Source organism: Aspergillus undulatus (assembly GCF_047715775.1).
Source record: "Aspergillus undulatus strain CBS 261.88 unplaced genomic scaffold BDV17scaffold_6, whole genome shotgun sequence".
Lineage (NCBI taxonomy): Eukaryota > Fungi > Ascomycota > Eurotiomycetes > Eurotiales > Aspergillaceae > Aspergillus > Aspergillus undulatus.
Window position 1 is genome coordinate 104922 of NW_027396610.1, and position 13980 is coordinate 118901.

At 50.8% G+C, this 13980-nt stretch overlaps 4 protein-coding genes across 4 annotated transcripts; all 4 read left to right on the top strand.

The window, feature by feature from the left end:
- Positions 1–1077: 1077 nt before the first annotated feature.
- BDV17DRAFT_279568 (uncharacterized protein) lies at positions 1078–4906 on the top strand (the record flags this gene model as incomplete). The annotated part of the gene is made up of 6 exons (XM_073759738.1): positions 1078–1263; positions 1316–1650; positions 1708–2119; positions 2170–2321; positions 3315–3316; positions 3873–4906. The coding sequence occupies 6 exons, from the start codon at positions 1078–1080 to the stop codon at positions 4904–4906; spliced, it is 2121 nt and encodes a 706-aa protein (XP_073619142.1).
- A 677-nt stretch (positions 4907–5583) lies between these two features.
- Positions 5584–6759, top strand: BDV17DRAFT_193970 (DUF1774 domain-containing protein). Its single transcript, XM_073755145.1, has 4 exons — positions 5584–5651; positions 5715–5928; positions 5979–6415; positions 6476–6759. The coding sequence occupies exons 1-4, from the start codon at positions 5642–5644 to the stop codon at positions 6697–6699; spliced, it is 885 nt and encodes a 294-aa protein (XP_073619143.1). The 5' UTR covers positions 5584–5641; the 3' UTR covers positions 6700–6759.
- Positions 6760–7312: 553 nt separating this feature from the next.
- chsB (chitin synthase class II) lies at positions 7313–11428 on the top strand. The gene is made up of 6 exons (XM_073756731.1): positions 7313–7559; positions 7615–7880; positions 8099–9816; positions 9865–10049; positions 10098–10264; positions 10314–11428. The coding sequence occupies exons 2-6, from the start codon at positions 7675–7677 to the stop codon at positions 11221–11223; spliced, it is 3186 nt and encodes a 1061-aa protein (XP_073619144.1). The 5' UTR covers positions 7313–7559; positions 7615–7674; the 3' UTR covers positions 11224–11428.
- Positions 11429–11601: 173 nt separating this feature from the next.
- On the top strand, positions 11602–13968 carry BDV17DRAFT_254162 (SAC3/GANP domain protein). Its single transcript, XM_073756732.1, has 3 exons — positions 11602–11948; positions 11999–13256; positions 13305–13968. The coding sequence occupies exons 1-3, from the start codon at positions 11876–11878 to the stop codon at positions 13519–13521; spliced, it is 1548 nt and encodes a 515-aa protein (XP_073619145.1). The 5' UTR covers positions 11602–11875; the 3' UTR covers positions 13522–13968.
- Positions 13969–13980: the final 12 nt, after the last annotated feature.

A 13980-nucleotide genomic window follows, 5' to 3' on the forward strand; every position in this document is an offset into this window, starting at 1 on the left:
TTGTCTCTTCTCTGGCGTAGAGGCGAGAGATTAGGCAACTACGTAAAATCCGACCATCTCCGCACTCAATGCGTGGACATCGCGCTTAGATTTAAGGCCCTGCCAACTTCAAGCAACTCTCCAGGACACTTGACGTGGGTGGTACAAGACCGTAGAGCATATCAAGGTCTGGCCCTGGAAATAAAATACCTGCAGATATCTCTCCCCTGGGACTTAGTTTGGGTCTATCATCGGATTGGCGGCATCGGGTCGACTTCGAAACGAGCTTGAGCTTATTCTTAACCGAAATTCCACGTCAACGTCACGCTGACTATATTTCTGAAAGGTAGTTACTCCGTCCACCGGAACCATTGAAAGAATAGAGAAACTTGAGATCATAGCGCGAGTCTGTGGGGCTTGCCAATTGAAATTTGGCGCGAATCTGGGTCCCTGGGACCGTCGCTGGGTCTTTGGATCGGCGCGAATTGTGCGGGGAATCGCGACGTCTTCAAAGTCAAGGACTCAAGACTCAAAAGTCAGAAGTCAAGAGCACTTCGATCTATTAATATGCTGTTGCCTGGCATGGTCCCTTTGTTTTGGCGCTAGAGCTCTCGTAGATAAGGTGCTATGATGTTGAAGGAAGTAGAGGTGAGGCTGTGTCAGGTGTACCTCGCAGCCTCGCAGGCCAGAGGCTAGGAGCAGGGTCGCGTGTGGCAGAGCTTGTGCCCAGGCGGGGATCTAACTCCATCGGGCAGCTTATATATTGGCTCCCCCCGGCCCAGGTCTGACGCAACAGTCTCATGCCCTTCTTTCATTCGAGTATTCTGAGGCTATAAAACATTCGGTCAACCTTTGAGCTTCATCGTGATTTGAAGCTTCTCGGATTTATCGGCGGTGTTGAGCAAAGTTCCGGTCGGCAACAGCGACCTCCTTCCTCGGCCTGCAACTTCCCTGCAGCACCCCCCAGTCATCAGAACGCCCTTCTCTGTCCTCCTTGATCAACTCTGAGCCTTTCCTTGGGTTCTCAGTTGTCACATTTGTACAGTTAACTGCATTGTTACGACTATCATTAACGGGCAATCGCTCCGAATCGTCACTATGAAGCTTTCGACTGCGCTCGCTCTGAGCGCGACCGCTTCTACTGGGGTCTGGGCCTACGCCATTCCGCAGCAGGATGTATTGGAGAATCCGAACATCCACCATGAGCAAGAAAAGTACCTGATCGAACTGGCTCCTTATCAAACGAGATGGGTAACCGAGGAGGAGAAATGGGCCCTGAAACTCGTATGGCTCTCTGTACTCTATTTATCTTCGGCCGATGCTAATACCTACCTAGGATGGTGTAAACTTCATCGATATCACGGAAGACCGTAACTATGGATTGTACCCGACGCTAGACGCTGGCATTTACCTCAATTACCCGCAGAAGATGGCGCACGTGGACAAGGTCAAACCGCTCATCGATGGCTTGAACAAAGACAACATGAAGAAGGATCTTGAGAAATTTACGTCTTTCCACACGCGATACTACAAATCGGGTGACGGTTATGACTCTGCGAAGTGGTTGCACGACCAGGTGCTGAAGGTGATCCATGACTCGGGAGCTGATGGTTGGGGCGCGAGCGTTCAGAAGTTCGAACACTCCTGGGAACAATTCAGCGTCATTGCTCGGTTTGTATACCCTACTGTTTATTGAGACACGTGGAATGCTAATATATACATTGCCAGTATCCCTGGTCTCACAAACAAGACTGTTGTCCTGGGTGCTCACCAGGACAGCATCAATTTGTTCCTTCCGTCTCTTCTGGCTGCCCCCGGCGCCGACGACGATGGTAGCGGAACCGTCACCATTCTCGAGGCCCTTCGTGGTCTTTTGAAGTCAGATATCATCGCCAAGGGACAAGCACCCAACACAGTCGAGTTCCATTGGTATTCAGCAGAAGAGGGTGGAATGCTCGGCTCTCAAGCCATCTTCTCCAAGTACAAGAGAGACCAGGCCGACGTCAAGGCCATGCTACAGCAAGATATGACGGGTTACTCTCAAGCTACCATTGAGTCCGGTCACAAGGAGGCAATTGGGGTCATGACTGATTACGTGGATCCCGCTCTCACGACGTTCCTCAGGAACATCATTACTACCGTATGTGCTAGTTGATTACACAGTTTTTATTATTCGCTAATGTCGTACAGTATTGCCGTATTCCGTTCGCCGAGACACGATGCGGATATGCCTGCTCCGACCACACTTCAGCAAGCAAATACGGATACCCTTCGGCCATGGCGACAGAATCCAAGATGGAGGATAGCAACAAGCACATCCACACCACCGACGACAGGATTAAGTACCTTAACTTCGATCACATGTTGGAGCACGCCAAACTCACCCTGGGCTTTGCTTACGAGCTTGCTCTCGCTGCGTTTTAATGTTTGAATGTCCAATTCAACCTCTTTATGACCTAATGCTACAGTATTCTTAATGCGATTTGGTTAATTGGCACGTATCATATCATGCAAAGGCTCCTAGATAGGGCTGCCTTTGGCCTTCCTAGATAGTCGAGCACATTATGAATACAAGATTGGGGAGCTGTTAGCTCAATTCCAATCAAAGTCTCTCTTCATATTTTCTTAGTGTCGAACACGGCCAAAACATCAATGCCTTGTTCACGGTGCCGAATGGGGACTTAGTCAACACTAAATGAAATGCTAATCAGATACAGCAGCAAATACTCAGTCAGCGGCCTTTTCATGCTGCATCTTCCCATACTTCACAATAAACCTCAACCCAACCTGACTCAAGCAAATGCCAAACGGTAGACTTCTCCACAAGAACAGGGCTAGCTCCCGCCCGGCCTCAAACGCCCGCTGCGTCTGCAATTCCAGAACCTGCCAGTTTGCCCAGTCACCCAGTCATCGATGAACGGACTCTGGTTCTGGATCTCACCACCTGCCTCTGACGCGGGTGGTGACGCTAACTGAGTCCGAGTCTCTGTTTTCGTCTCGCTCTCGCTCTCGTTCTCGTTGTTGACATTGTCTCCGCCCTGCGCAATTCTGTAGGCCGCACTGAGAGGGTGAAGGGGCGGGTTAGCCATCTTGCTAGCCTGTCGTCGCTTAGGGAGTAGATGTCCGTCTTTTCTGCTACTTCGCGGTGGAAGGTCATGCACTCTTCGGGGACTGAAGTTTGGGTGGGTATGGGAATTAGTTTCAGAAGTAGACTGTGTGGTTGGGTGTGAAATTGTTGGGACGTCTTGCTTGAGGGGGCTTGAGGGATGTATAATGGATGTTGAGTAAAGATGTCCAGTAAGAATAGCTCACAGTATATGAATACCGGAGTTTAGGTGTAGGTAACCAAAGGGAATGGTTCAGGGAGACTGTTATATTGCTTTATATTCAATCTATACACTGGAAGCTCTGATGTGAAAGAAAGACTTCACTTTTAACTAGGACTCAATGAATACATTACCTTGCTGAACAAAGCAGCTACACAAAACTATATCTCTTCACACCAAGCCTAGCTGAACAAGGCTGTTAATGGCCATTCTTGTTCCCGGTTTACAGGGAGTGAAAATACCTCCCTTCCAGCCTTCAATTCACAATAGACCATAAGATTTCGATTCAACTTAGTTATAGGAGCTACAATTGTGAGGGCACTTACCCATACAGCACATACAAAACCACCAACCAATAAGAGCGGCTAGTGCAGATCTCAAGCTCCGCCCCTCCACCTGCGGGCAGCAACCGGGACCGGCTTGGCACCACCACCGCCACCACCGTCAGTCGGCGAACACGCGAGCACCAGAAACGAAAAACTTTACAACACCCCTTACCAAAACTCAAATTCCAATCCCCTCCCAAAATGGCCTACACCGGCCCCTACGCGCGCGAGCTCCAAATAGCCAGCCTAGCAGTCCAGCGCGCAGCCCTCCTCACAAAAAAGCTCATCGCAGCCGTCGACAAGGGCTCCTTCGACAAGAGCGACGACACGCCCGTGACAATCTCCGATTTCGGCGCGCAGAGCCTCCTCATCGCTGCGATTCACCATATCTTTCCGGACGACGACATTGTCGGTGAAGAGGATAGCAAGACGCTCCGCGCGCAGCCGGAACTGCTCGAGCGCACGTGGGAACTTGTCTCTTCAACGCGGTTAGAATGTGAAGAGAGCGAGACGCTCCTTTCTCGACCGAATTCGAGAGAGGAGATGCTGAAACTCATTGACCTTGGCGCGTTGGGCAGTTGTAAACCCAAAGGCCGCACTTGGGTCCTTGATCCTGTCGACGGGACGGCGACGTTCATGCGCGGGCAGCAGTATGCTGTTTGTTTGGGGCTCGTGGAAGACGGGAAGCAGCGCGTTGGCGTGACGGGGTGTCCGAATCTCGATCTCGCGCATGGCGAGATCCACGAGGAGCAGGCGGATCGGGCTGGGAAGGGCGTGATGGTTTTCGCGGTCGCTGGGCAAGGGAGCTTCACGAGGCCAATGGGGACAGGTTCGCTCCTTGAACCCGCGACGAGAATCCAAGCGAAGGAGCAGATTACGGAACCTAGCGAGATCCGCTTCATCGACTGCAAGGCCGCGACTTCATCAGACTACGATGTCAACGCGCGCCTTGCGGAGAGACTGGGGGCTCCTTGGCCACCGCGTTCAGATCTCTGGTCTGCGCAGCTACGGTATATCGCTATCGCTGTGGGCGGGTGTAATGTGCTCATCAAGATCCCGCGGAAGGCGTCGTACCGCTCGAATTGCTGGGACCATGTGGGCGGGATGCTTATTGTTGAGGAGTTGGGGGTGAAGGTCACGGATTTGAATGGGGACCCTGTGGATTTGACGCTGGGGCGAAGGTTGGCGGGGTGTGAGGGGATGGTTATTGCGCCTGCTTCTATCCACGGCAGGATTGTGGATGCTGTGAAACAGCAGCGACAACAACAGCAATAGCAGGCGGATTCGCTCTGGAGCTAAGCAAGCCATGATTATTGCATGAAATACAAATACGTACCTACGGGTCTTCCTTTTGCTTGGGCTTCTTGCTTCGATCTTTGGGATTGATGCCCCGCTACCTAGTGGCCCTTTCATTCAGAGGCGCTTCGTAGGATCTATCAACGAGTAGTAGCCTGAGGGGGATCGACCCGTGCAGAGGACCCACGTAAGTCGGAGTATGAGACGTCCGCATCATGCGTTCCGAATAGGATGTTTAGTTTACTCTCATAGCCGGGGATTCCCTGCGATGTGCACCGAATACTTTCACACTGAGTAGATACATAGACAGATACGTATCAACTCGTACTTTTAGCGGAGGCGCGGTACTGCGGCAGGCAGTGCACGGATCGACAACGTGCGCATGGAGGAAATCAAGACTGCATCCGGGCGCCAGCACCACTCCAGGCAGAGAGGATTTGGGGTCCATGATGGGCAAAGACCAAATTTGAGCCATTCGCTGGCTATGCTCTAAAGCGCATAGCGGATTCTTCATGGGCCAGTGAGGGCTTGCGATGCTGAGATGTTGTGTCAGGAGACCTCTTGGACTGCGGGGTGTCAGGCAGTGTTCGACGATTTCGTCATCTCACCTCAGGCTCCAGTGGCCGAGGGTCTATATACCTCGTGGTTTTCTCCTCTTCAAGAAATTTCCTGGTCTCCATCGGCTTTTGAAGCTGTTGTACGGGTTGTTTCACCATGGGGTTCTGTATGCTTCCACCTTGCAGGTTCTGCGGTATACTTTGCAGATAAACTGACCAAGCTTACCTAGACAACGTTTTCGCGAGGCGCGAGTCGCACCCTTCTAATGTAGTCAGGGCGTATCAAGTTATTGCGCCTCTGAGTTGGGTCTTGGTGTTGGTCGTCGGCATCTTTTATTCCATCCATAAACCAGCCGATGTATATAACGGCCACACAATCTGGGCACAGTTTGAGCAAAGATTTACACCGTTCACTATAAATATCGTCGTGCTGGCGATTTACTGGTAAGTACCTGAGTGTACTTCACGTTCGCATGTCAGTAACACCCGGGCAGGATCCTCCTTCTCCTTGCCCAGATCGTCTATGTCGCCCAGCTCTTCTCCAAGGAGGCAGCCGTCCATAACGCCGCCAACGCCGCTTCACATTTCATTCTCAACAATCTCTTCGTCTTCGCGTGGATCCTCCTGTGGACCAGGAATTATTTCTGGCCTGCCGAGGTCATCCTGATTGCGCACTTCATCAATCAGCATATCTTGTTCTGGCGCGTCCGCTCTTTGCCACTGGTGTCGCACTTGGCTGTCGTCGCAGCCCCATACGCTTGGACTCTGATCGCGCTCTTCTTAAACGGAGCTCACGCTATCTTTAGTCACACCCCTGCTGCCAAAATTGCCGCCGCTGTCTTCATCTGGGTCATTTTCGTGATTGGCTCCGTCCATATTTTCACCACTGTGGATGATCTCCTTGGATACAGCCTTAGTCTTCTGACGTTCGGTAAGCCGCTTATATAAGTTCTCTAGCAGAGAAAAATGAATGCTGACTCTCGTTTCGTAGGTCTGGCCATTGCCCAAACTGATCACTATACCCGCTACCACCTCCAGTGGATCTTCGCATGGGTTATTTTCGGAGCGTTCCTCTTGGTCTCTCTATACCTGACTTCCGTCAAGTACTCCGGTCGCAATGTGTTCTTCCGCAGCCCAGCTGAACCAGAGTCGACTGATGCTGAACGTGCGCCGTTGCTTGACGACTCAACGCCGACACCCGCGACGACCTCTTAGCCTGCTACGATGACTGACGAGAGATCCGAGGATGGTTTATTGAGTTGGTGGAAGATGGGTCGATGATGAAATGGCAGAGATTGGCGGAGGAGTGAAATTTCCAAGCTCATAAAACGAGCTCTAGCGGTGATGTCGTTCGTTTGCTTTTGTTGGATACCTTGTATGTTCCGTTTTGTCTAGTTCATTGCGGAGGATCGCCACAGTTCCATGGTTGAATAGAAAGTGAATAATGTAGTTAGTATTTTGGGAAATGCAAATGTACTCTTCACTCTGAAATGGTTCCATGTCAGTGATGAAGTGAGGTCAAACGGAAGGAACGACCAACGGGCGGAGGTCGGCGGCGCTTGACCTCACCTTCGACAGCTTCCTCCTCGTTCATGAACACCCAACCACAAGAACAAGATCGAGATCAGCGACCTGAGAAAGAACCAAAATGAGTGGCCAGACGCTCGACAATCAAATCAGACCAGCGAGATGCAGGCACCGCTTGCCGTTGCGCCCCACTGCGGCGCCGCCGCAAACTGCTGTTGCCCTGGCGACAGTGCCTCCACGCAGCTCCATGGTGATGAGCTTCCGATCGCTCCAAGCGCCGTCAGCAAGGAACGAAAACATCTGAGACAAGTGCTGAGCGCGCAGTATCCTTGCTGTTCTCAACATATATATCGCCTGGCTGTCTGATTTCTCTGTTGTGGATTGCGTTATCCGCCTCGCAGACATCAAACCTGGCTTCGATTTGACTTTATTTAGTATCAGTACTTGGAGTACTTCGATACATTGGACCTTCATCCTTGACGATTACCCCGGATAACCCATTGTTTACCAATTTCTTCCCTGTCTGGGAGAGGTCGACGCTCCCCGCAGTGAGTTGCATCCATATCCAGAGGAATTCTCAGGCGGAAACCTGACTTTGAGCAGCTGCTTCAAGCGTCCCAGCTTATGAGCATGTCCTTTTAAGCCGTCTGTGAAGCAACCACCATGAGTCAACCCCGTATACCATACGGTCAGGATGACCAACCCCCAGCATACTCTTACGGCTACGGAAACTACGATGACGCCGATGTTCCCCAAAGTGCTACAATGCGACTGCTCCCAGCCAGTTCGCAAGTGGAGTCGGACTTGAGCGCTGATTTGGGATCTGCTTCTGCATACCGCTACGGAGATCCATTTGGGGATGATAATCAGTAAGTCCCTACACTCTTCTGTGGCATAGCATGCCAATGATTCCATCCGGCATCTTGCCCTATTTCCGCTCTATATCCCTTGCCAGAGCTGTCAACAGTGACATTCCCTCTATGAGATTATGTATTGACTTCTATCGCTCGTCCCTCGTCTTTCCCTGGACAATGTTGTTTAAAATGCCGTCTCGTCCATCAAGAGCTGACACTATTCGACACGGCAGGACCGAAAGCAGATACCCAGAGCGGTACTCTCACGAATACGATCGTGAAGAAACCCTCACACGCCCTGCTTCAAGCCTGCGAAATGCGCCCACGATTCCTCCGCCTACAGCATCTGGCGTAGATGAAATGCATTATTCCTCTCGCCCTGCTTCCCCTACACGACCATGGTCCCCTACTCGCGGGCCGGACTGGGTTCGACCCCCATCTGTGGCTGGCACACAGTACGAGCGTGCAGATCTCAATGGTAGCCCGCGACCAGGAACCCCCAGCTCGAGATACGGAGGGAGTCCAAGGCGACCGCTTCCGCCAGCGCCACTGTTCTCGAAACCCGGTGCCGGTACCCAGGATACGAGAATTGACATCGGTGACGGTGACGATGATCCATTTGGTGGAGGCGGAAGGACAATAAACTCTCGGCATGGAGGCCAAGGTAGCGTGCAATCGTTTAACAGTGAATCCACTTATATTACGGACGAACGGGACTTGGAAAAGGTTGATCTGGACGAATACGACGACGAAACCAAATCAATGGTTGATCCTAACCTTCATTACGGCCCTGCGCCAGAGAAACAAGGCCGCCGAGGAGTTCGCGATGCGCAGATGGCAAAGAAGGAGGTGCAGCTGATCAACGGTGAACTAATCCTCGAGTGTAAGATTCCAACAATCTTGCACAGCTTTTTGCCCCGCCGAGACGATCGAGAGTTTACACATATGCGATATACCGCCGTCACTTGCGACCCCGATGACTTTTTGCAAAGAGGCTATAAACTTCGCCAGCAGATCGGAAGGACTATGCGAGAGACAGAATTGTTGATTTGTGTTACCATGTACAACGAGGACGAAACCCACTTTACTCGCACTATGCACGGTATCATGCGAAACATCAGCCACTTCTGTTCGCGATCCAAGTCTCGCACTTGGGGTAAGGATGGCTGGAAGAAGATCGTGGTCTGTATCATTGCCGATGGGCGGAAAAAGGTGCATCCCCGAACGCTCAACGCTTTGGCCGCCCTGGGTGTCTACCAAGAAGGCATTGCAAAGAACATTGTCAACCAAAAGCAAGTCAATGCCCACGTCTATGAGTATACGACCCAAGTATCGCTCGATTCCGACCTCAAGTTCAAGGGAGCTGAGAAAGGAATCGTGCCTTGTCAGGTTGTTTTCTGCTTGAAGGAACACAATCAGAAGAAGTTGAACTCGCATCGTTGGTTCTTCAACGCCATCGGCAGGTCTTTGCAGCCCAACATCTGTATTCTACTTGACGTCGGTACAAGGCCGGAGCCCACTGCTCTGTACCATTTGTGGAAGGCATTTGATCAAGACTCCAACGTCGCGGGTGCAGCCGGTGAGATCAAGGCAAGCAAGGGAAAGAATATGCTTGGTCTTCTGAACCCTTTGGTTGCAAGCCAAAACTTTGAATACAAGATGTCCAACATTCTCGATAAGCCCCTGGAGTCGGTTTTCGGCTATATCACTGTGTTACCTGGTGCGCTTAGTGCTTACCGATTCTTCGCCTTGCAAAATGACGCCGAGGGCAACGGTCCTCTTAATCAATACTTCAAAGGAGAGACGCTCCACGGCAAAGATGCCGATGTGTTCACCGCCAATATGTACCTGGCCGAGGACCGTATCCTCTGCTGGGAGTTGGTAGCTAAGAGGGAAGAGAGATGGGTTCTCAGATTCGTGAAGAGTGCCGTTGGAGAGACCGACGTTCCTGGTATATACACTGCCTTTGATAAAGCTTAACTCGCTAACGGGTTACTAGATTCGATTCCTGAATTCATCTCCCAGCGTCGACGTTGGCTGAACGGTGCTTTCTTCGCAGCCGTGTATTCTATCGTCAACGTGAAACAGTTATGGAAAACCGATCACTCGCTTCCACGCAAAGTTCTCCTCCAGATTGAGTCTGTTTACCAACTGCTACAACTGATCTTCACCTATTTCGGTCTAGTAAGTTGACATTTCCCTGGGGGAAGAGATCGGAACTAATATAGATAGGCGAACTTCTACTTGGCCTTCTTCTTCATTGCAGGTTCCTTGACGGATGAGAAGATTGACCCATTTGGTCACAATATGGGAAAATATATCTTTGTCGTACTGAGATATGCCTGCCTTCTGGTCATGTGTCTACAGTTCATTTTCTCCATGGGTAATCGGCCACAAGGGTAAGTCTGCTGTTTTATGTGATCTTGAAGGGAGCTAATCAGTCTACAGGGCCAAGAAACTCTACCTCTCGAGTATGATTGTCTACAGTATAGTCATGACTTACACAGCATTCTGTACGCTGTACTTGATTGTTCTTGAGCTTATGGCAAAGACGGGACATGATGTTCCTATAACCATTAGCGACACGCTCTTTGTCAACATCGTGGTCTCTCTGCTTTCCACAATTGGGCTGTACTTTTTCACATCGTTCCTCTATCTCGACCCCTGGCATATGTTTACATCATCTGCTCAGTATTTCGCCTTGCTGCCCAGCTACATTTGCACGCTGCAATGTTATGCATTCTGCAACACCCACGATGTTACTTGGGGTACCAAAGGTGATAACTCGCTCAACACTGACCTGGGTACCGCACGTATCATCAACGGCTCCATTGTCGAGGTTGAGATGCCGTCCGAGCAGCTTGACATTGACAGCGGATACGACGCTGCGCTTCGCAACCTTCGTGACCGCCTTGAAGTCCCCGACCCTGGAATTTCCGAGAGCCAGCGGCAGGAAGATTACTATCGTGCAGTGCGAACGTACATGGTTTCCGTCTGGATGGTTGCCAACGTGGTTCTCGCAATGGCTGTATCCGAAGTGTATGGCGTTGGTTCGAACGGTACAAACGTTTACCTCGCCATTATCCTGTGGTCTGTGGCGGCGTTGGCCATTATTCGTGCTATCGGATCGACTACCTATGCAGTCCTATACCTGATCCAGAAGCTTGTTGAGGGTAAAGCGAAGTTTGAAGCCGGAAATATTGCCAGTGCAAATGCCAGTGCCGCTGCTAGCTCAGTGGGTGGGACGAAGTCGAACGTGTCATATGGCAACAAAGGCTTCAGTATGACGGACAAGCTCAACGAGACAAAGTGGGCCATGTCGAGGGGAATGCAAAAAGCGATGTTCTGGAAGAAGTGATCTCCTAACGACCGTTTCCTTTTTTTTATGTGTTTTTTTATTTCACGCGATCTATGTTACCCCGATTCCCAGATTCCCAGTTGATTTATTGAGATGGAAATATGCCATGATATGTTTGATGGATGGATGGAACAAGGACAATGATAATGGATGTTGTTATGTAGACATATGAATTGAATGTCATGAACCATAAGCAAGACCTTTTGTTCTGTGAGATATGGCCTTTGTTATTGGAGTCTGATCATCCTCTTCATGGAGGAGTGCCTGATTCACGTGATGTATACGGCAGACTGAACAACCACTCACGCAGCACTAAAACCCACCGCCACCCAAAAGATCATCCACAAGCGAATGCCCTGATTCTCTCCACCGTCAACTCGTCTTCCTACTACATACCCCTGGATCACTGTACCTTTATCTCTCTCCCCCGTGTCTCGCTCTAGACCTTTGACACCTTTGGAGTGTAGACGGATCATTCGCGAAATATCCCTCGTCAGACCATCGTAGTTCATCCCGGTCTCACCTTCTGGTCTCCTTCTGGTCATACTACTACTACCAACGTTTCTCTACTCTTTGTCGCCTTCCTTGTCTTCTCTTTCTCTTTCATTTCCTTTCACTTGCACGTCTTGTTTCTTGCTTAGCTAAAGCCAAAATGAGCTCTGGCATGCCGCCGTGGCGTGCTACCGCTTCGGCGACCGCCACTACGGCTGTTTATTCGAGTCATGGTGAGTTATCCTCATGCCCTACCTCGAAGAAATACGCTAACTTTCAAAAGCTACACCAGCATACATCCCGGTTCAAGCGCGTCGCAGCCTTGCCAACCCTGCCTCGACTTCCACTACCCCTGCCCCCTCTCAGCCAACAACCACAGCAGATGCGGCCAGCCGCAAGCGAGTGATGTGGCCGGAACCTGTCCGCTTGTATGTACAACGGTGCTTCGCTCCTGATCAGCAGATTCCCGGCGTCACCAGGGAAGAGATGGAAACCAAGTTGAAGTCTGTCATAACGAATGCAGCACAGTCCGACACGCTCGACAAGATTGACTGGGAAAGATTACCGCTACCCCAGGTTATGGTGCAGAATGACAAGACCAAGATTCTGGCTAATCCCGAGGCCTCGACATGGGGATCACCTTATGCTGCTCAATCTCCCAAACGTGATGCAGCCGCCGACGACCTGTCGAGGAAGAGGAAGTCAAATGAGTACCAACCGGATTCAAGCGCCTACCCGCCGTGGAGGCAGACTAACAAATCAAATGCCTTTGAAGACCGAGTCACTTATTCACCTACAGACAAACGACAACGATTAGATTTCAAGAACTCAAGTAAGTCAAAAGCTAATTTGGAAATGCGGAAGAAACGTTTTGAGGACCCCCGAGGAGGATATGGATCTTCGCCATCCTCACGTGGTGCATCTCCAAGCCCCGCCCCCACTGGTCCTGTTGTTGGAAGGTGCCAGGATCTGGAGAAGCGTTATTTCCGGTTGACTTCGGCGCCGAACCCGGATACTGTCCGCCCTCTACCTGTCCTGGTGAAGACGCTCGACCTGCTGAAGAAGAAGTGGAAGAAGGACAACAACTATACCTATATCTGTGACCAGTTCAAGTCTCTGCGCCAGGATTTGACAGTGCAACATATCAAGAACGAATTCACCGTCAGTGTCTACGAGATACACGCCCGTATTGCTCTGGAGAAGGGAGACCTTGGTGAGTATAATCAGTGTCAAACGCAGCTGAGGGCTCTGTACGCACAGCAACTGGGAGGTCATCCGACCGAATTCAAGGCCTATCGCATTCTCTACTTCATCCACACGCGCAACTGGACGGCGATGAACGATGCCCTAGCCGATCTAACCCCAGCAGACAAGCAGAGTGGAGCCGTCAAACATGCATTGGATGTGCGGTCTGCGCTGGCCCTTGGCAATTACCATCGGTTCTTCCAACTCTATCTTGACACCCCGAACATGGGAGCTTACTTGATGGACATGTTTGTGGACCGCGAGCGACTGTCCGCCCTCTCCGCTATTTGTAAAGCGTAAGTTTTCCCGTTCTCTGGTAATAAGCACTCGCTAACCTCAAACAGATACAAGCCAGACGTAAAAATTCGCTTTATCACCGAAGAGCTGGGCTTCGAGTCTGACGAGCAGAGTGCGCGCTTCATCCTGGACCACAGTTCAGAGGGAATGCTCTTGGAAAAGGATGGAGCCGTGAAGCTGCTCACAGGAGCGAAAGCAGCCCAACTGTTTGAGGTGTCGAAAGCCGAAGCCCACCGCGTGATTGATATCAAGGGACAGATCTAAGTTCAGTTGCTCTTCGATTCCTCTTGCATTAACTCGCCCGATATCATCTTCCCTTTCGCCCTCGACCGTCCTCTTCGCCCTTCGACTCTTTAGATCACCTTTTGTTTCTTTTCTTCTTTTCCATTCTGTTCGTGTGCATTGTTCTCCACTGCTTGTGCCTTCGTTCTCCCAGGCTCGGAGATAGTATACCCCGTCAGTTGCACAGCACCATTTCTTCTTCATTTGCGGTTGGTTGGAGTTTGGCATGGATGGGTAGTTAGACGGACATATCACCGGTTTCATACACATAGTTAATCAAAAGTTACATTCTTCGACGACTCTGCAGATTAATCAAGGCGAAATATTACCAACCGCACGGTGCACAGCCCGAAAGCCTTGTCTCGTATAGTAGTAGCCGTTAACGTATCAGAAGTATACATCTCAGGTGGGCAGACCCGCAGCCACGTTCTCGAACATTGC